The sequence below is a fragment of the Hippopotamus amphibius genome, chromosome X, assembly GCF_030028045.1.
Source record: "Hippopotamus amphibius kiboko isolate mHipAmp2 chromosome X, mHipAmp2.hap2, whole genome shotgun sequence".
NCBI classification, from domain to species: domain Eukaryota; kingdom Metazoa; phylum Chordata; class Mammalia; order Artiodactyla; family Hippopotamidae; genus Hippopotamus; species Hippopotamus amphibius.
This window is the reverse complement of record NC_080203.1, coordinates 103,288,545-103,311,336: the sequence shown is the minus strand read 5'-3', so window position 1 is coordinate 103,311,336 and position 22,792 is coordinate 103,288,545. Positions and strand designations below refer to the sequence as shown.

Genomic DNA, 22,792 nt, shown 5'->3' with positions numbered 1-22,792 from the left:
GGGACTTGCTCATTCTGCACCAGCACATGTGACGCATTTGGAGGCTAATTAAGAAAATAACAAACCTGGCCACGTGGGTGAAGAGAGCTCCCCGCTGGGTTTTACCAATTTAGACACGCTTTTCCTGTGCACGGCATATTGGAAAAGAATTTCCCATTGTTGCCGCTTCTTTTTTCTGGGTAATCGAATCATTGAAACTATGGTGTGCAGTGTTCTTGCCTGGTGCTCCCTCTTGCTTCCTTCAGTGTCTTTGGGAACTTCCTACAGCTCCTTCCATCTAAGTTCTTGCCCTTCCCAAGAGAAATCCTCTGCTGCGACCAGCCTCTGTGCTCCGATAATCCCTTGCTACTTCAGGTGTGGTCCAGGGACCAGCAGCAGCCTCACCTGGGAGCTTGTTAGAACTGTAGGCTCCTGGCCCCATTCCTGACCTACTGAATGAGCATCTGCATTTTAACAAGAGCACCAGGCGATTTGTATGCACATTGCAGTTTGAAAAGCATTGCCCTAATACACAGGGTTTTCCCCATCATCCCACCGCTTAAAATACCCTCTCTCTCTCGCCTGCTACTTTCATTTATCCACTTTCTAATTGTCCTTCAAAGCTCAGCTCATGTCCCTCTCCCTCTGTGAAGCCCTTAAGTTCACTCCATCCACTTTACCCCTATAGATCATGACTTTGAGAATTTAAACAAATGCAAAATATTTCATTATTTGCATGATTCAGATGTTAAGTCTATTTGTTAAGATTATATCTTCTCTCAAAGTGCCCAGCACAGGCTTGGCACATAATATGAATTGTCTGATTCATCATGATCTGTTTCCTGTTTGAAAACCTTCCCTCAGCCCTATCTTATCTCTTTAAGCTGCTTCTGCGTCAAAGCAGCTCCCCTGAGTTTTTGTGTTCTCAACACCTAAAGTACATCTCCACCCACTCCAGAGATTTCCTGAAGACCTGGCTCTTACCTGTAACTTAGTGGCTTCCAACCAAATCAAAGCCCCAGAGAGGCCTCAAAAGTAAAACTCTAACCATATGTTTATATTAACTCTGTACCAAAAAAGTTTCCCTAACTTTTAAATTTGGGCAGCAAATTTTTTTAGAAAAATTTGCTTTAGGGTGTGGGATGTTTTTCTGCTCCACCGTGGTACCCACAGGAAACTCAGGATTGTCTCTGGCTCTCTTGTGGATGTTGCCATGTAGCAGTATCACTGTTACTGCCCCAGACCCTGAGGCAAGAGCTACATCTTTGAGGCTGCCATCTCCCCAGTTCTAGGTGGGAGTGGGGGGGGTCACACAGCCTAACTACCTACAGATCCCCAAACCTTTTTGGGGGGTTGTAGGATCTCTCCTAATGCTTAGTGCAAGGGGGTGGAGCTAGGAGAGCAGGAACTCCACATTGACTTTTTTTTTAATTATTTATTTATTTTTGGTTGCATTGGGTCTTTGCTGCTGCTCGTGGGCTTTCTCTAGTTGCGGCAAATGGGGGCTACTCTACATTGCGGTGTGCAGGCCTCTCAGTGTGGTGGCTTCTCTTGTTGTGGAGCACGGGCTCTAGGCGCACAGGCTTCAGTAGTTGCAGCATGCGGGCTCCGTAGTTGCGGCTCACAGGCTCTGGAGCTCAGGCTCAGTAGTTGTGGCGCACGAGCTTAGTTGTTCTGCAGCATGTGGGATCTTCCCGAACCAGGGATTGAACCCATGTCCCCTGCATTGCACCACCAGGGAAGTCCCATATTGACCTTCAACTTCCTGGGTTTTGTTCCACGTCACCTCTTCCCACCTTGAACAGCTTTAGCTCCATCCCAACTCTACATATCCTTCAAGTCTATTGTTTATATTATCAACTTAAAGTACTAAAATACCCAGGTTCTAACAACGCAAAAGCCTTTTTTCCTCAGACCTATTATCTCCATGGGTCTCAAAAAAAGAATGAATATATGTGTATGTGTATATATAACTGACTTACTGTGCTGTACACCTGAAACTAACACAACATTGTAAATCAACTATACTCCAATAACATTTTTTTTAAAGGTGACCTAAAAAAAAGTCATTTTGATGTTCATTGGTCATCAAATGGCTTTTTTCTTTCTCAGAGCAGAAGCTTGTGCTTCCACGGGAATGGTGGGGCAAAGGAGTGGGTGAAATAAATTGCTGGAGGGAATCACCTAAGTTAATGTCAGATTCTTGCTCTGTTACATATGTGTTTGGCATGATATTGGAGTGACCTTCTGCATTCCATCGGGATGGGCAGTCACATACTCAGAGCATCTGGGACTGTTGCTTACTAATGCCGGCAGTGGTTGATATCAAGCTAGCAAAGACTGCCACTTCAGAGTGTCCCGTCCTGTGGGCGGGACACTTGACCCTGGAAAGGGGTCTGTGGTGAGGCAAGCTCTCTGTGGCTTGGCCCATGTCATTCATTTCCTTAACAAAGGTCATCTGTCCTCGGCAGGAAGGTGGTTCCATCAGAACATGACCTTTGGGCGGGGCCAAGAAACCTACAACAGGCTTTATTGCTCTCTCATCTCTTCATACTCAGAGCCCAGCCCAGTAGGACAATTTCACAGCAAACACCTCTGTTCAAGGATCAGTGAAGGGAATCGGTTAAATTAATGAAACTATTTACACCAAACTACCAGAGACTTGCTTTCTATTTTTGAGATATTTCAATTCAGTGTAAAAGAAATTATTTAAAGAACTAAATCCAAATACCATATGATATCACTTATATGTGGAATCTAAAATATGCCACAAATGAACTGAAACAGACTCACAGACAGGGAGAACAGACTTGCAGCTGCCAAGGGGGAAGGGGGAGGGAAGGACTGGGAGGTTGGGATTAGTAGATGTAAACTATTATATATAGGATGAATAAACAACAAAGTCCTACTGTGTAGCACAGGGAACTAGATTCAATATCGTGGGATAAACCATAATGGAAAAGAATATAAAAAAATGTATATATGTGTATAACTGAGTCATGTTGCTGTACAGCAGAAATTTATACAACATTGTAAATTAACTATACTTTAATAAAAAAAATTTTTTAAAGAACCAAATCCATCCAAGCATCAACGCATGCATAGCCTTATGTGCTACAGATACAGGAGAGGGAATCTGGGTTTGTTTGAATAAAGGCCTAATGTGCAGGGAGCCCCTCTCTGCCGTCCCCAGTCACTTTTTTCCCCAGTAGAAATGCCATTTCCTCATTCTCAAGGCATCATAGTGTTTCAGAAGCACGGATGCCACCTTCTTGGAAGTGTGTGTGCTCGTATGTTCCTCTGTGCTGGGAGTGGGGCCCGGAGGGATGTCTGAGAGGGAAGAAAAATGAGACAACACGAAGCAGCCCCAGCCCCCGTGTCTCATCTTTCTTCCTAATGTCCTATGTGTTGGGGGGGGGAACAGTACCCTCTTCTTCAGTGCTCTCCTCCACACTCTTTTCATGAGCACTGTTTTTTCACTTTTTATTTGCTGATCAATAAAGCCAAGGGTAGGTCTTGTCTGTTCCTAGCGATAAAGAACTGCACGCAGAACTGGTCTTTATCCAGCCCAACAAGCACCATTTCTCTTTGTTTTTCACAGTGTTTCTGCGAGATAAGAGGAAACCGCCCGGACGTGATGCATGACTGGGGAGGTTTTGAAATGTTTTATAAAGTCATTCTCTATTCTGAGCTGTGGATTAGGGATGGAAAGAAAGAGGGCACCACATAGAACCCAAGTTGATTTTCTTTTTCTGGGTTCAAAACAAGCAGGTGGGGTTGGGGGAGAGAAAGGAGACATGAATAAATGTTCAACTGAGGAAAGAACAATCTAATTTTCAATTATTGGCACAGAAGTCAAATAGGGAGAGTTTTAGTAATTCAAATAAGTACTTACCCTAAAAATCCAGTGGCCTTTTCCTATCACAAAAACTGCCTCTGTCGTGTGGATTCAAGACCAATAGTGGTAGACAGGACCTCAGTTCAGGTGAAGAGCCAGATATATTCCCCGTGAATTATGGGATGGGACCAGGATAGACTCCTCTTAAGTTCATGCCCTTTGAGGCTCTTGGCAGGTTTCTGAGAGTAAGCCAGGATGGAGGGGTTGATATGAGGCTGATGATGCAAGATATTAAGTAGAGTAAGACTAAATGTGAGATCAGTTGGTGCTGATAAAGACACAGAGAAAGTAAGATGTTTTCAGTGGCAAATGAAATATTGGTAGCAATTCGAATAGATGCAGAAGAGGAAATCATTTAGGAAAAATGTGCTGTCCAGCTAAGGAAAGAGCCGAGGCTGAGCCCTGAAATGATGGTGGGAAGGCCTGGGAAGATAGGATCTTTAGGAATTTTATGCAGGAAGGAGGAGTAAACTCAATAGGCAAAGATAGGTACCTAATAAAAGGGAAATTTAAGTTGAAATCCATGACATAATTGTTTCTGAGCAAACAAATGGAAAATGAGATAAAGTCTTAGTGAAGTTGATGCATTACCTATTCTGCATTACTATTTCTTTCCACCCCTGCCTGGGCTCATGAACTTTTTTTTTAATTAAAAAATTTTTTTAATTGAAGTATAGTTGGTTTACAATGTTTCGGGTATACAACAAAGTGGTTCTGCTTCATATATATATATATAAATGTATATATATATAATATTCCTTTTCAGATTCTTTTCCCTTATAGATTATTACAAGATATTGAACATAGTTCCCTGTGCTATACAGTAGGTCCTTGTTTATTTTATATATAGTAATGTATATCTGTTAATCCCAAATTCCCAATTTAATCCCTTCCCCCCTTACGGCTTTGATAACCATGTTTGTTTTCTACGTCAGAGTGTATTTCTGTTTATATCATTTTTTTAGATTCCACATATAAGTGATATCATGTGATATTTGTCTTTCTCTGACTTACTTCACTTAGTATAATAATCTCTAGGTCCATCCATGTTGCTGCAAATGGCATTATTTCGTTCTTCTTTATGGCTGAGTAATAGTCCATTGTACATATATACCACATCTTCTTTATCTGTTCATCTGTCAATGGACATTTAGGTTGCTTCCATGTCTTGGCTATTGTAAATAGTGCTGCTGTGAACACTGGGGTACACCTATCTTTTCAAATTAGAGTTTTCTCTGGATATGTGCCAAGGAGTGGGGTTGCTGGATCATATGGTAGTTCTATTTTCAGGGGTTCTTTTAATATTTATTTATTATCTGGCTGCGTTGGGTCTTTTAGTTGAAGCATGTGGGCTCTAGAGTGTGCGGGCTCAGCAGTTGAGGTACACAGGCTTAGCTGCCCCTCAGCACGTGGGATCTTAGTTCCCCGACCAGGGATCAAACCCGCGTCCCCTGCATTAGAAGGTGGATTCTTAACCACTGGACCACCAGGAAAGTCCCTATTTTTAGTTTTTTAAGCAACCTCCATACAGTTCTCCATAGTGGCTGCACCAATGTACACTCCCACCAACAGTATAGGAGGCTTCCCTTTCCTCCACACCCTCTCCAGCATTTATTATTCATAGACTTTTTGATGATGGCCGTTCTGACCAGTGTGAGGTGGGCTCATGAACTTTAATTGCTCTATTGTAGGCTTTTGTCTATGTCTATCTCCAGTACTAGATAGTAAGCTCCTTGTAGGGAAAAAAATGTGTCCCAGGCTTTCTAGAGCTTCCCCCACAATACCTAATAGAGGGCTTCGCTGGACTAGTAGCTCAGTGATGTTAATTGGCAGAATTAATTAATGAACAACTTCCTCTTCATGTAAGTATTTTTCCAAATTAAATGCTAGATTTGAAGAGGCCAAAACCTGGATTATATTTTGCCCTTCTAATGTTGGGTAAATCGGAGGAGCAAGTTGATTTAAGAAATCGTCAGTTATTTCAAAAAGGAGTGGGTGAGTCTAATGGCAGATATCAGGTAGGAAAATTTGATGTGTGAGTCTTCGGAGAAAGACTGAAATCCAATAGGGTGTTCCTTGATCCCAGATTCATTCAGTCAGGCCAAGCCTGAACTTTAGGTGAGTTTTTCTTTTTTTCGTTACTCTGGCTAGTACTTTTCTTACGTGGATCTACCATTTTGGAAGGTTGCCTTCATGAGAGTAAAAGGTCTTGTCATCTTGTTCACTGTCGTGTCTCCAGCATCTAAAACAGGCTTTCCTGGTTATAGTAAGGGCTTAAGAAATAATTGTGGAAGGAAGTGGAAGAAGGAGGGAGGGAGTGAATAAAGGAAAGAGGGGAGCAAGGGCTCTGCTTTTCATGCCAGTACACTTGGCACTCACTCATCAGTTACCAAAGGCCCCCTCAGGCTCAGAGTCAGGAATCAAGGATAGCAAGCTGATGAGATGCCACAGTCTTTGCATCTGATCATCCATTAGACAGAGAGAGAGAGAGGAGAACACAACAGGTGACAAGGGCTGTGGCAAAGAGTAATGGTAACATGCAGAGTGTGCCAAAGGGAACATCCCGTCTGCCCCGAGGCAGAGTGGGAGGCAGAGAACATCACAAACCTGAGCAGAACCCTAATAAACACAATGATGCTTTGTAGGCTTGAGAACATTACATTCTCTATAGCCCTAAAACTTACAGTGGGTAGATTGACTAAAATATGGGAGACTGCCTTTTAGCCATTCTCTACTCAGAGTCATTTTGATAGTGAAAGTTCTTTTGCCTTTGTCCTTATCGGACTTTGGTTTCCTTCAGGGACTGCGAAAGGCTCCAGTGAGTCTGTCACGCAGAAGCTTGTCATAGAATTGTGGCTTTATAAGCACGGTCAAAATGACACAAACTGAAGGCCCATTGTCTGAGCCAGACCCGCGCCATACATCAGGAGTAACAGCTTTGTTAAGCATGGTCACTTAGGACCAGTCTTTGTTCTTTTCTGAGCCATTTCTTGTTCCTATGACAAGGATTAATGATATAACAGCTGTAAGGTGGTCTTTGCTTTTTATAAAAGCCTATAGCAGTAAAGGTGTGTGTTTCCCATCAGAACAGCACATTTTCTGAAGAGGGGAGATAAACTTGACAACAAAGAGAGAATCAGTGGTTTAAAAAACAGGTATGGTGGGCTAAGCTTATTTACAAATAGGAAAAGGATTGAGGGGATATGCTGCTGGACTTTTTAAGCAAGAAAATCCAATATCTGGGGAATAGTGAAGATCCTGACTTGACTTCTGCTTCTTGATTTCCTTACTCAGGTGCTGACCCCAGCACAGATCAAATCAATTTGCCAGGCGATCCTGGACTCCGGGAAGCAATATGCCATAAAAAAGAGGAAACCATTCCCTCTGATGTATTCTTACTATGGGACCGAATACTTGGGTGAGTGAGGGTTTTGGCAGAGGCCTGGAGGAGGAAGGCAGTCTCTAATAGCAGCATTGGCTAAAGACTGGAAGATTTTGTTTTTGACATAGGGCATCACTATTGCTTTCACTGGGCACCCTTTAAAAGGCCATTGAAAAACAAATATTGATGGATACTACAAAGCACAATTTCATATTTGTTTTCAGAGTCTACCTGTCAGAAATGTAGCTCTTTTAACAATGACTTTCACTAAAGACTAAAATCCTTTATTCTCAATTGTGAATTCATCGGCCTCATTTTGCTGAAAGTTTAGCAGCTTATATGCTCACTGCCAATAGTACCTCTGCACAGGGAACTAGGATTCAGCCACTGATATTTTCAAGTTTTTAATATTAAATGGATTAATAACAGACTACTGAATCACAGTGGCTACTTTTGAGATATGAATCTCGTAAAGTGAAAGTTAGTTACTCCCCCTTTGAATCCTTCAGTGGCTCCCCTTCACCCCTTGCAAGCATGACTTGCAGGGCCCTTTGTAGATCGCCTGCCTCCCTCTCCAATCTCAAGCTTTATATCTCCCTTCCCTGGTTCTCTCTAGCATAATCTCCAGCAGGCAGAGTGTTCTCATACCTTTGTAACCTTTGTGCCTGTTCCTTTTGCCTAGAATGCCTGGCTTTCCTCAACCCCTTCATCAATCTGTAATACTTATGCCCAGGCTTCAAACTGGTTCTCCTCCCAATTGCGCAAGTTAATGATGCTTTGCTTGTCTATACAGGAGCTGCCCATGGCCTATCGTCCATCCTCCAGATGCTCCTTTCTTACCACGAGCACCTCAAGCCCTCGGAGCAGGAGCTGGTGTGGCAGAGCGTGGACTTCCTTATGGAGCAGGAACAGAACTGCAACTGGCCCCCTGAGCTCGGCGAGGCCATCGAGAGGGAGAACGAGCTGGTGCACTGGTGCCATGGCGCCCCAGGTCTCACTCACGTTATTATCTGAAAGCATTGCCTTTCATTGGGTTTAGCCAAAGATGGGTGCATTTTCTGAGAAGCGAGGCTGTTTCTCATTTTATGCCATTACCATGGGAGGTGAAAAGGTTAAGATGAAACTTTTCAAAGCCAAAAAAGTCCCTCTCAGTAAAGGATCTCCAGAAATGATCCTGTGTTTAAAGAATATATAATCTTTATTTACAGTATTTGTATACAAATTAAACTAGTGCTGTCCAACAAAATATATGAGCCACATATGAAATTAACTTTTTAGCAGCCCTATTAAAAACATAGGAAGAAACAGGTGAAATGGATTTTAATAATAGATCTACCCCAATATACGCCAAATATTATTTCAACATGCAACCGATTTAAAAATCGAGTAATTTCACATTTTTAAAATATTAAGTCTTTGAAATCCCATGTGTATGTTATACTTATCTCCCATCCCAACACAGACTAGCCCTGTTGCAAGCATTCAGTAGCTTCATGGGACAGTGCAGATCTGGAACCTGGCAGTTCAAAACGTGGTCCCTGGACTAGTGGCCTGGGCAGCCTGGGAGCTTATTAGGTATCCAGAATCTCAGGCCCCACCCCAGCCCCACTGAATCCGAATCTACATTTTAACAAGATCCCTAGCTGATTTGTATGCACATTAAGATTTAAGATGGACTGTTCTTTAATTCTTCTTCAAATGAGGCTTTCCATTATCCGCTAATGAAAAATCTAGAGAAATGAGAACCCATTTGCAGTGAACTCTCTGGAATTGAGCCTGGAAACTTAGACCCCATCTTTTCCTTTCTTTCTTTCTTTTTCTTTTTTCATCCCATTACACTGCTAACTAGGCCTTAGAGAAGGGGCAATTCGAAAGAAGTTGAATTCAAAGAAAACAATTCATTTCGGTCATTTGGCCAGAGGAGAGACTTAAAATACGGAAATAACACACACATTTTTTATTAGGAGTGTATTTAATTTTCAAGGCTATGCTTCAGTGCCATGAGTCCAGCTTTAAAATATATTTGATTTTTATTTGTTACCTGATTTTTATTACTTCCTTTCCCCTCCTTACCTAATTAATGTTCTTTAATCCAATTGGAATTTCATTTTTCCTTCAATACGGTTTGAGATGACGAATAATAGAAGTCTGAGTCCATTGGCCATATTTTCTCTGCCTGCCATTTTTACTTAAGGAAGAACTTCAGAGGCTCCCGTGTGTGCTTGTACCAGTGCCAGGGCATTGTGCATTATGTCCAGGCTAGTTCCTACCAGTGATCATTTGAGCCTATTTTTTTCTTGCTTTGAACTTTTTGAAGAAGAACAGCAGTTATGTACCATTCTGGAAATGCTATCTCTTCACGTAGCACTCAACACTCCCATTTCCTATTCCCTTTAATCATTTTCTGTGATGGCCTTTGGATATCCTCCAAGTATCCCAGGATCCTTGAATTTTGGAGATGTCCCAAATTAAATACAGCCTATTTTGAAAGGATTCAATGTATAGTAAAAAGCCCTGTGAAAAGTGGGAATGTAATTTACTAAAACGAGTGGCTGGGTCACTTAATTGATGTGGGGGTCTTCAAGGGCAGTTATTCCATTCTCTCTGTACATCATATCCCATCTGTCTTTGTAAATCATGGACCATAATTGTACTGCATAGGATTCATCACCTTGGGGACTTTATTTATCCTCATTTATCATTCACGTTCAGTATCTTAGTTAGAGTAAATGTAGGTTGCAAAGCAAAATCATTCAACCCACGTATTCACTGGACTGCCAAAAATAAACCAATTCACAAATGAATAAAGAACCAAATGGAGTCCATTATGTCTGCCAAGCTGCACTTCCGTCTCAAGGGTGCTGGTCTTTCGTTTAAGAGATGTGCTAAAAATAGCATCAAGAGTGATTATAAATCCCAGTGCAGGTTAAAGACCATCAAGATGCCTCTGAAGTTGGCAACAGTAAGCTCTCCCAAAATTCTAAAACAGGAGATGACCTAGAAAAATAATTCTCACTTATGTGAGGAAAACATTTTTTAAGAGTAGATTTGTGAACAGTGCAGATGGTTTGGGGCAGCAGACTGATTCTGTGATTAAAAACCTGCCAGAAATAATCCACAATGTGGAACTTCATCAGTGATACTTTATCTCCTCCTATAATTGTTTGCTGTTGACTTTCCTTCAACCCACCTCTACAGGTGACAGCCTTAGTTATCATTTATGTAGCGTGAATATACTTCTGGACCCTTAAGTTAATAACTCTGGCTTCTAATTGTAGCTCCAAGACTAATCAGCTAAGTAACCTTGAGAAAACCACTGTTTCTTTTGTGCCTTTGTTTATTCATCTGTGAAACCAGTGGGTTGAGATAGAGCAGTGAAACTCAGTCCTTTTTTTCACCACAGATCTCTTTTATCCTGTGGACCCTTACCGTTCCTGAGGAATATGGCCCAAAAGACTTGCAGACACTCACATTTATAAATATCCAATGCAGTGTAGAGCTTTTCTCACTAAATGCAGTGAAGTATAGTGGGCAGTTTCACCTGACCCCTTCCTTGCCTTAAAGATTCTGCAATACAGGATGAAAGCCATATACAAAATCATGAAAACAAATGTTGTGGCTAAAATAAACTCTAGATCGCATTGTGTTGCATCATTACTGTGATCACACTGATGGTGCATTTCCTTTATTCTGGGTGAAACACAGGTGTATCTATATTTTTTTTAAATCATTTCACGAGGGCTCCTGGGTAGGTGACTTTGAGTAGAGAACAGCAAGGACTTGTACAATGCAGGTGTCTTTGGTCACTAAGCTTTGTAGTGCACAATGTACAATGCGTGCTTCAGTGAAATTGCAGGTCCCAGAATGGACCTGTGAGCTGATTCTCTAGGATGTTGAAACGATTCGTGCCAAGTCTGGCTGTCCCAAGGCTCTGCCAGATCACATTTTCCAAGATTTAGCCTCTTGAACCATACTTCTTAAGTAATGATGCCTTTTCCCATTTGTATTTGACAAAGACACATATCATTGCTGCCTCAGGGTTTCATGTCAATGCACGATAATCAGTGTTCCCTTGACGAAATGACACTGTTCCCGGCAAAAGCAAAGAAATCCAGCATCCTTTCCTTTCAGATTAAGCCACCTTATTGTGGATTTCATTAGGTTAGGTAAGGAGACAATAGGTTTAGAAGTTTTTTAAGGTCCCTTCCATGTACCATTCCGTGATCCAGGCTGCAGGAAGAAGCCCTTTGTCTCTGGCCAGAACCATAGGATCAATACCCATTAAGCTGCCTGGGGCTAATGGCCTGGTTTAGCAATTAGACCATCTCAGCCTGTCTTCCGTCCACATCTTTCATCTCTGCTTCTGCATCGGCCTGCACTGCAGTAAGAAATAGGACATTGTAGAGTCAGCAGACATTTGTGGAGGCCTTGCCATGTGTCAAACACCACGCCACAGATCAGGGAGCGAAAAACAAGACAGAGTACCTGACCTTGGGTAGCTGGCACAATACTAGGGGCAGCAGACAGGAAAACAGGTAATTTTAACAGATTTACAGATATAGAAAACAAACTAGTGGGTACCAGTGGGGAGAAGGAAGGGAAGAGGGCAAGATAGGGGTAGGGGATTAAGAGATACAAACTACTGTGTATAAAATAGATAAGCAACAAGGATATATTGTATAGCACAGGAAATTAGTCATCTTGTAGTAACTTTTAATGGAGTTTAATCTGTAAAAATACTGAATCACTAGCCTGTACATCTGAAACAAATATTATAATTCAACTATACTTCAATTTAAAAATAATTTATATTAAACACCAGGTAATTTTAATATGATACTGTATAAGTGCTAAGGTTTGTATAATGAGTGATGGGAGCTCAAAGGAGGGATTTCTGGCCCTCCTCCAGTTCTGAGATGGCTTCCTGGAGGAGGTGATCCCTGAGATAAGTTAGTCAGACTAAGAAAGGTGGGACGTTTGTTCCTCAGTCAGAGGCATGGAACCACATGGTGAAGGAAGGGGAACTATGGGGTGGTTTGATTTTGCTGAAGTAAAAGCCTTACGGAGGGAATGGGGAAGAAGTGGCAGAAGGACAGAGTAGGAGCTGGGTGGCAAAGGGCTCTCTGTGTCTCACCTGGAGAGTAGCTTCACCTGGATTCTGGGGAGGTTGGAGGGAAGCTAAGAAGCACAGATGACACTGCAGAGTTGGTCTGTCTTGAGCAGTCAGTCATTGGCCAAACTCTGCTGGGAAGGGAGTGCCTAGCGTAGCCTCCCCTTTGGCTGAGGGCATATCTCCCAAGAAGAGGGCAGCAGTTGAGCTCTTTCAGCAGCCGGCTCTCAGCAACTGGAAGATGGGGCACCTGCCAGTAAAGTAAAGGGATCCGATAGAGGACCAGGGCCTTCTGGTTCACCTGGCCTATTCCTACTCCTCCTTTGGTACCCAGGTTAGATAGTGTCACTTCACCAGGGGGCGTTTCCTACCTCCAAGTGTGGGTTAGGAGCCTTCCTCTGTGCTTCCACAACGCCTCTCTTTCCCCTCACGTAGCCTAATGAATGCCCCCAGTTAGGTTGTAAAAACTATGAAGGCAGGGGCTTTTAAAAACCTTAGCACCTACTACTGTCCTGGTATATAGTAGGTGCTCAATTAATATCTAAACAGCCACTAATCCTGTGAGCTGTCTCGTTAGCCTCTTTGCCATCTCTCTGCCACCACGATCAGCTCATAGCTACCCTATTGCCCTTCTTTAGGTCTTGGTTGACCCCACAGTGGGGCATTTCATCTATAATAATAATCACATCATTAAAAATATAAACCAACCAATTCACAACAAAACCCTCCCACTGGTTCCCTACTGCCCATGAATACAGTCCAAGCTGCCCGACTGGACTTATAAAATCATCCAAAATGTGGGCCCAATCTACCCTTCCAACGCATTGTCCTGTTGCTTAGAACACTGCCCCACTCGTCTCCACGTGACTTGTTTATTGTGGCTTAGAATCTTTGCCCTTGCTGATTTGATGCCGGGAATGCTCTCTCTCCCTCTCCTCGGGCCTGCAGTTTCCTGTGCACCCTACACAGTCCTGAAGAAAGCCTTACTTCCATCAAAGCTTCCCCGACTGTCTCCCTCAGGGAACTTCCACTTCTCTGATCTCTGTAGTATTATTTTCAGCGCCATTCATTTTCTGTCCCGACAGCATCATGAACTACGTGTCTTATTATGTATCAGTCACAAGTACATATTTTTCTCTCCCTTTCTAGACAGTGCCTTCCTGAAGGGCAGGAATCATGTTTAGCATTTATTTTATATCACCCAGGGCCAGAACTGGCTACATAATTTGGGGGACTCAGTACAAATATAAACATGCAGACCCTTTTTAAAAAAATGATTAAGAATTTCAAGATGGCAACAACAGAGCATTCAATCCAGGGCGAGGCCCTTCTGGAGGCCCTTTGTGAGGCTGTACAGATCACATGCCCATGAAGCTGGCCCTCCCTCGGGCTATACATACAGCAGATCATCCATGAACACTTAGAAATGAATGGATGTAGTGACTGAATGAATGTGTAATTAACTAAGTTCAATTCTTTAAAAAATATATCATTCTTTGTGGGAATGACACGTTCTTCCTAAAACTGAAGGAGGACAGTGCTATAGGTGACTATTGTCAGTGGTTGACTGGAAAGCATTGGCTGAGAAGAGCCCGTTGTTATGTGTTCATCACAGGGAGTGTTAAAGGATACTTTTTTTTTTTGGCTGCTTTGAGTCTTCATGGCTGCTCACAGGCTTCCTCTAGTTGTGGTGAGTGGGGGCTACTCTTCCTTGTGGAGCACGGGCTCTAGGCACACAGACTTCAGTAGTTGCAGCATGCGGGCTCAGTAGTTGTGGTGCATGGTCTTAGTTGCTCCAAGGCATGTGGGATCTTCCGGTACCAGAGATCAAACCCATGTCCCCTGCATTGGCAGGCAGATTCTCAGCCACTGTGCCGCCAGGGAGGTCCCAAAGGATAAATTTTTTAAAGAGAAAAAAATCATGACTCTCATACAAACATAAAATAAACATATGTCAACAATTTTATTTAACTCATAAATTAATGAGGGAACCAGAAAGGTGTTACAGCTGGTTCAAAGAGCAGACATATTTCTAGGCCATTAGGAATGCTGACATGAATTTGCTTCATAGATGCAAAAACTAGCTGCTGCCACAAAGACTGAGGGAAGTCAATGCAATGTCTACTGGACAGAATGTGAGTTTCTAGACAGGTATTATTTACATTACTGTCGATCTTCTACAAGGTAATTTCTATCTCTACACAGTTGTAAAATAGGCTAGTCGAAGACAGGCAGAGATAACCCTGATGGATGAGCTAGTCAAAATATCTACTAAATTCCAGTCTTCCCCCCTTTCTATAGGAGAAGGGTAGGTGAGGCAAGAGAGAGAGTGATCTTGGGTTACTAATCTCCTCTCTGACTATGAGCACCTGGAATGTGGGGGAAATTGTTTCTATTAATAGCTGTCACTTCTTTTGTTTTCGTTCCTGCCTGTGTAATTGACATTGCCTTGGTTGAGGAGTTTTGAAGAAACGTGTCTTTCCTTGGAACAGTCAAGCAGGGAGGGCCTCACTTCACAGCTAAAGCCAGAGTCTTGGCTAGGTCACTTGAGATCATTGTTGTTTTTGGAAGGACTCCCAGTTTGGCTCTTAAGAAAAGGCGTATAGTTATAAGTACTTTAACATTACAAATTCTGAACATCCATGGGGGAATGAGCAAACTGTATAAACATTTAGCCATTCCAAATAGCCAGATATGCATAATGCTGATCAGGGTATGTGCCTTTAAATATTAACCCATTTGTAAATTATGGATTTTATCAATCTAGGTACTTGTTGCTCTTTCTCTCAAGGCCAATATCACCATACAATTCAAACAACTTAATCTCACAGGTAAAATAAGACTCCCTTGGAGAAGATTCTATAGACTTGCTACTCAAAATGTGGTCCCCGGAAGGGCAGTTTGTAGAAATGCAGTATGTCTGGCCCCCAACTCAGACCTACTAGATTAGAATGGATATTTTACTAATACACTGGTGATGTGTGAGCCTCTTTGAGAAGTTCCACTCTATAGCATTAAGCCCTGAGTATCTCCTCTGATGTCTTTGATGTTTTCACAGGAATTGCTTATCTGTTTGCCAAAGCTTATCTGGTTTCCAAGAAACCACAGTACCTGGACACATGTATCCGGTGTGGGGAACTCACGTGGCAGAAGGGCCTGCTAAAGAAGGGGCCAGGGATTTGCCACGGGGTGGCTGGCAGTGCCTACGTCTTCCTGCTGCTATACCGGCTCACGGGAAACTCTAAATACATCTACCGAGCCCAAAGGTCAGCCTTTCTTTGCATGTTTGTTTGTTTGTTTTCTCCAAATGTTAATCCAATTAATGTTCAGGTAATAGAGTCACATAGTTTTAAAAGTGTAAAAAGAAATACTTCCACTGTACGCTATACCAATTTAGTTCACATCCCAGGAGACAGTGAGTTACCAGTCTCTTAGTTATCTTCTCAGAGCTATACATATCTGTATATCTATACAAGCAGATAGGCATATATGTAATATTTTGTCCCTCTTTTTTTGATACAAATGGTCTTTGTATCTTAATGATCACCCTAAATCAGTAAATAAAGGACTTTTCATTTTTATTACTGTGTAGTATTACATCTTATGAATGAGCCATAGTTTATGTAACCAGTCCCATATGGAAGACAATTTGATTCTTTCCAATATTTTGCATTACCTATAATGCTGTGATGAATAGCCTTGTACATATATCATTTTGTTCACCTATGGGTATATCTGTAGGTAAATCCCTAGAAATGGAATTACTGGGCCAAAGTGTATGTATATTTGAATTTTTTTTTTATTCTGGTGAGAACACTTAATATGAGATCTATTCTCTTAGCATATTTTAAAATGTACAGTAACATCTTGTTAGCTACAGGCACAATGTTGGGCAGCATATCTCTAGAACTTATTCACCTTCAATAAAGGACACTTTATACCCACTGAGGAAAAACTCCCCATTTCCTCTCCCCCACCCCAGGCCTTGGCAACCCTCATTCTATTTTCTGCTCCTATGAGTTTGACTGGTGTGTATTCCTCATGTAAGTGTTATCATGGAGTATTTGTCTTTTTGTGACTGGCTTATTTCACTTAGCATACTGTCCTCATTTATCATTTAGAACAGTGCTTGGCACATAGTAACTGCAATTTGAGTTATATCATTCCAGACATTTCTCTCTGCATGAATGTGTGTTCCTATATCTATATATATATGTGTGTGTATTCTATGTACATATTAAGATCCTACAATTATGTATGTGTAACAGTGCTGTACATACTGTCTGCATTTTATAATTTTAAATAAACAATTTTTAAGGGACATCCTTTATTTCAGTTTGTGTAGATCTGTCTCATTGTTTTAATGACTATATAGTCATTTATTATAGTTGTACCATGATTAATTTAACTAATCCTTAAGTAATGGACACTTGGTATATGTGCAACGTTTACTAATACAAACAAAATTGTCCCAAATATCCAATACATACCTTTCTGTGCACTTGTCAGAAAAATTTTTAAATTGAGGTCGTTAAATCCAGAGGTATTTTTAAACTGTCTTGCTCTTTTGCCCATTTTTTTCCTATCGTGATGCTTATGTTGAGGACTGTGACTCTTTGTCAATATATGCCGTAAATATTTTTCTACTTTGCCATTTTTCTTTCAACTTATTTTGTGGTCTTTTGCCAGACCAAAATTTTAAGTGTTTTTCTTGATAAAGTTGTCAAACTTTCAAGATTTCTGGATTTTGTGTTATACTTAGAAAGACCTTTCCCACTCCAAGATTATAAAAATATTAATTTACATTCACTTTTAATACTTTTAGGCTTTTATTTTAATTTTTAAAATAAATTTATACCCCTTCACCCATTTCTCCCACCAATTTAAAAAGTACTTTAACTTTTAAATTTTTTTATTAGTTTAGCTTACTTTTTAAAGTAGTGTCAGATTGGTATCTATCTTTGTGTTTTTAATGAAAAAACAAAACTTTCCCATAACACCTGTTGACCAATTACCCCAATGATTTGAAATTCCAATTTTATTACAAACTGAATTTATATAAATGTATAGGTTTGTTTCTGGACTTTCTGTATTTCATTATTCATTTATTTCTAATTTATCTTAGCTTTTCTCCTTCGTTGAATCTTCCAATTGTATTTTAGAACCAATTTTTCAAAAATTAAAAAATCCTATGAATGTTTGATTGGAATTTCAATGAGTTTATATGTTATTTAGTGAGAATTAAAATTTTTAGAATGTTGAGTTTTTCCACCCAAGAGCATGATATGTTTTCCCTTGATTTAAGTTTGTAAAAATGTCGTTTGGTAAAGTTTAGATCTTATGAAGAAGGACTTTGTATATTCTTGTTAATTTTATTTTATTAATTTTATGTTTCCAGAATTGTGAGTGGAATCTTTTCCTCCATTATATTTTCAGGTCATTTATTACCAGCATTTATGAAAGCTTTTAAAAACATACATATTATTGCAGTTTACCAATCTAAGATGCCCTTCTCTCATATAAATCTTCACTGTATCTTACAAATATCTTAGTTTTGATAAATATCAAAATGACACATCTGGCCACTGTACTGAACCCCATTAATCTTTCTATTAGATTTTCATTAAATTCCATTGGATTTCCAAAGTAGACACACATATTATCTGCAAATAATTATAATTTTGTTACTTCCATTCTCAACTATATACTCTTTTTTTTTTCCATTTCCTATTGCATGGGTCAGAATCTCCATAACAGTATTCAATAATAATACGGATAATAAACATCCTTGCTTTTATGCTGATTTCATTAGGAGTGCATCTATGTCTCACCATGATCTTTTAAATTTGCTTCTTATAATGTGTATCATGTCAGATTATGACACTCCTCCATTCAGGATAACCTGATGGCTTCCCATATGACTCAGAGTAAAACCCGAAGTCTGTTCTCTGAACAAAAGGCCCTCCAGGATCTTGCCTCCCATTACGTCTCTGATATCATGCCCTACATGTCTTGCTCCTGGTTCTTTGCACCACAGTGGCTTCCTTGTGATTCTGTTAAGGTGCCAGTTACAAACTACCTCAAGGCCTTTGAAGTTTTGGTTTCTTCCACCTGTGATGTTCACTTTCTACATATATGTCCCAGCGCTCTCACTTCATTCAGACCGTCACTCAAAAGTCATTTTCTCAGAGAGGCCTTCCCAAGGCAATTTATCTAATATTCCATCTTAAAAAAAACTCATAAAATACCCTTTATGATATTTGCATGTATGCACGGAAGGAAAAGTACTAACATATGTGAGTCCCCTATTTGTAGCTCCATTGTTTAGGAAGTCTGTTAATATATTTTGATTCATGGCTCCCTAATCTGTTTAGGTTGCAATGGGGCCCTTTATTTCCCAAATATAGGGGAAAAAAGTCACTTGCGATCTTATTTAGGCTAATTCAGTATCACCTTTGGAATAAATTTCATCAGAGTTTGTCATATTATAGAAAGCCTATTAAAAAGGATCAGAACAGCCCCTCTATTTTTCTGGGAAACCAGTCCTAGTTTACAGAGTCTTAGTTATAAGGTCTGGGATGACAGGGCCCTTCAGACAACTTAAATTTCTCACTTACAGGTAAAGACTGAAAATGTACAGGTAATATCTGAATATTGTTTGGGCATTTTATTTAATTCTTTAGTGTACTGAAATTTCCACTTCGTTATAACTCAAAGTTAAATGTGGTGTGGTCCAAATTTGGGAGACTTTCTTTGGCAGTTCCTGAAACAGTTAAGTCGAAATAATAGGTACCTTCCTGAAATAAACATTATTTGGACATCACCTATTACTCTTTTAAGGCAGAGTTGAAATTTATGGTTCCAGAAAAATATTTGACAACCTTTTCAGTTTCTTCTGTGATTATTTAATTATTCAAGTTTTCTACCTCTTTTTGAATTATATTCGGTAGTGAATAAACTACTATTAAAGCATCTAGTTCATATGTATTTTTGAATGTTTGACATAAAGTTCAAACAGTATTGTTCCATGATATTTAAAATTTCCCATGTCTGTGGTTTCATGCCCTTTCACATTCCTAATGCTTTTCCTTTTGGGCCAGACATACTGGGGTTCTGTCTATGTTGTTTATCCTTTCAAGGAACTGGTTTTTGCTTTCTATTAATTCTTTTTATTTTTCTCTTTTGCTTCTAATTCATTATTTTCTGCCTTTATTTTTGATTTTACAGTGTTCCTTCCCTTTATTTTATTATTTTCTACAGTTTTTAAAAAATGCTTAATCAGAATACCTTCCATCTTTATAACAACAACAACAAAACAATGACTCAGATCAATGAATTTTCCTCTGAGTTCAGCTTTGGTCATAATCAATAGATTTTGATATGTAGTGTTATCAGTGTCTGTAATTCTTTTTAGTCCCATAATTACCATTCTGACTTCTATTTTGACAGAGTTTCTTAGGAAAATGAATTTGTTACTTTGAATCTTGCACCATTGGGTAAATTTTAGAAACAATCATTTTCACTTTAATATGATAACATGCTATATAGTATAGCTCAGAATACAATGAAACTGCTACTTTCACACATTGCTGGTACTCTTGTAAATTCCTATATATCATTTAGAGGTTATTTTAAAAAGTGCAAAAAAGTTTATTATATTATTTTTAATTTAAAAATGTAGGATACTAAATATTATACAGACTATGATTTCAATAATGTAATAAATAAATCAAACCCTAGGGGGGAAAGGTCAGAGGAAGGAGCAAAATTAACTGTGGATTTCTCTTAAAATGTGATGGAATGGTTGTCTCTATTTTACAAATATTCTGCTATACTACGTTTTTGTTTAAAAATTCTATTTACCGTGTATCGAATGCTTGCTATTTGCTCAGAGCCCTGATATCTGGTATCTTTGATCTTTACAGATAATCTTATGCAATTCTGCAACTTCACCATTTTAAAATCAGATTAAGAACTTTGCCAGAGGTCATCTAAACTGAAATTATCAGAGTTGGGTATTGCAACCCCAAAGCCCTTCCTCTTTCTCCTACACCAGGGCTTCGTAATCTAGGGTTTATGAATTTACTTGAGAAAAGTATTACATTTCAAGCTGAAATGTAGCATTTCCTTCAGTTCTGAATTCGCAGTAGCTGTGATTCTGTCACCAATAGAAGTCATAGATATTCTCATGTTATTACTCTTGTTGCAGATATTGTGAAATATATTTTACCCCATCACTACTTAGAAATGTCAGCAGTTACTAGACCCACTACTAGATCTTGTTATTTAATGTGTTAATAAAGAATCCATATATCAATGTATCACAAATTTGGTTTAAAAATTTTTGCTAACAGTTCTTTAATATAATTAATTTCCTTGGGAATCCTGTGTATTTTACTTTACATATTTGAAGACTTTTTTTTTTTTCTGAGAAGGAGTCCAGGCTGCCAAATGATCCATAGAACTAAAAAGGTTGAGACCCCTTGAAGCTGAAGTTTCCGTGTATTATTACAAATTCTGAATTAACTCTTAAGATGCATCATTATTCTACTGTTTAAAATTTTGACTTCCATTAAAAATTGTTGCATATTCAGGAAAGTAGTTGAGAGAAAAATTGTCCCAAACAGAACTGCAATATGCTTCCTGCTGCTTTGTTTTAAGCTACCGTCAATAATTCCAAGAGCCCTAAAAAGATCAAATAAGTAATTACTCTTCATAGGACCCCCTATGTAGTAGCAATAATATAAATTTTTGGCAGAATCAGCTGTCAGGTCTTTTCAACCTGTGAGCTCTAGCCTCTGAATTGGTGATTATTTTTGTTGTCGATGGGAATGGGTACAGCAAGTCTGTAAAGAGGTGACAGCACTTTAAAACCTGTAAACTACTAAAAATGTTACTCATTATACATGATTTGAATAGGCTTTGTGACAAATACAGGTAAAAGAAAAAAAGATCTCTTATAGAGAATTTAGAGGTCAGTGATTTATTTTTAAGGCAGATGTCCTAAAAATAATCTATCTTGTAGGTGAGTTTGCTATTTGATGTCATGATTATAAAATGTTGCCTGCCTTTTCCCATTCATCTTATTCTTTTGTTTGCCCAAAGCACAGATTGTATAAAACCTTGCCCGTTTATTTTCACAGTCTCTGCTCTCTGTCACATATAAATGAAACCCAGCTCAGAAATAATATGCCTGCAAAAACACAGCATATTTACTTTTTTTTTAAAAGGCACAGGCATATATCAGCTTGCTTCTAGTCAGGATAAATAAAAGTATGGCTATTTATATGTCTTTTTTACTCTTAATTATCAGATGATAGAAAGAATGAAATCCTCAGAAACTGTTTTGCTTTGCAAATGCTGAAAACAGTTGAATTTGCTTGCCAACATGATTTGTTGTGAAACATACACAATGGCATAATGACTTCTCCGTTTTTTAACAGGGAAGAAGTCTTTCTTAAAATATTATACACATCTGGAAAGAGAATGATGCTAAAACTTGAACTTAGCAGAGGGGAGGAAGAAGCAACCCAGGGTCAATAATATGGAAACACGCATGTGAAAAGTGTTCATGTTTTCTTCTTCTCTTAGGTTTGCTGAATTTTTATTTACCGAGGAATTCAAGGCTGGTTCCCGGGTACTTGAAAGTATATACAGCTTGTATGAAGGCTTCTCCGGGACGGTGTGCTTTCTAATTGATCTGCTGCAGCCCAACCAGGCTGAGTTCCCTCTCTTCAGCGTCTTTGTTTAGAAGGCTCCATGCCCTACCATGGCCCTGCAGAAGGTTCCTGAGGTTTCCTGAGCCTACTACCTGAGGCAATTTCCACATAAGCCACATTGGTATCACAACCATGAGCCTTAACATTGCCGCCGGAAGGAAGGAAGGAAGGAAGGGAGCAGGCAGGTGAAGGCAACATGATACTTGATTGAAGGGAGAACAGTGCAAGAACCTGCAAACATAAAGACACCACAACTCTTCTAAAAGCCCTAGAGGTGGAATAGTTCAGGGAATAGATGGGAGACCAGAGATCAGAGGAAAAAGGGAAAGAGAAATCATCTGTCTTTCACTTACGGCATAGAAAACAAAATTGAAATGTGGACTATGGCAGTGAAATGCCAAAAATACCTTTGCAATTGGAGAGAGAATTTGACCATTTGTGGGTGCTCTCCACCCCTAAATTCAGAAATAAAGACAATCAGAAAACGAAAGTAATTGCCCAGCTGAAAACTGGTAGGAGACATGTGTCAGGTTGCCGAAGGACAAAAAGGGAAACTCTTGGTTGTCCTTTGCCTTTACTTATTGAAATTCATGATTTTTAATGAATGGAGAAATTTGCATATGAATCTCTATTTTTTATCATTACCCTGGGCACTTTAAAGAAATCATATCATAACTGTGTTTAAACCCCCAAATTCCAAGTTC

At 39.6% G+C, this 22,792-nt stretch overlaps 1 protein-coding gene across 1 annotated transcript in view; it reads left to right on the top strand.

Annotated features, from left to right (window-relative positions):
* Nucleotides 1-22,578, top strand: part of LANCL3 (LanC like family member 3) — a 94,314-nt gene extending 71,736 nt beyond the window's left edge. The window contains exons 2-5 of the mRNA XM_057719126.1: nt 7,172-7,295; nt 8,053-8,250; nt 15,428-15,635; nt 21,961-22,578. Coding sequence (XP_057575109.1) covers nt 7,172-7,295; nt 8,053-8,250; nt 15,428-15,635; nt 21,961-22,120 — 690 coding nt within the window. The 3' untranslated portion in view covers nt 22,121-22,578. The remainder of the gene's footprint in view (nt 1-7,171; nt 7,296-8,052; nt 8,251-15,427; nt 15,636-21,960) is intronic.
* The last annotated feature ends 214 nt before the right edge of the window (nt 22,579-22,792 follow it).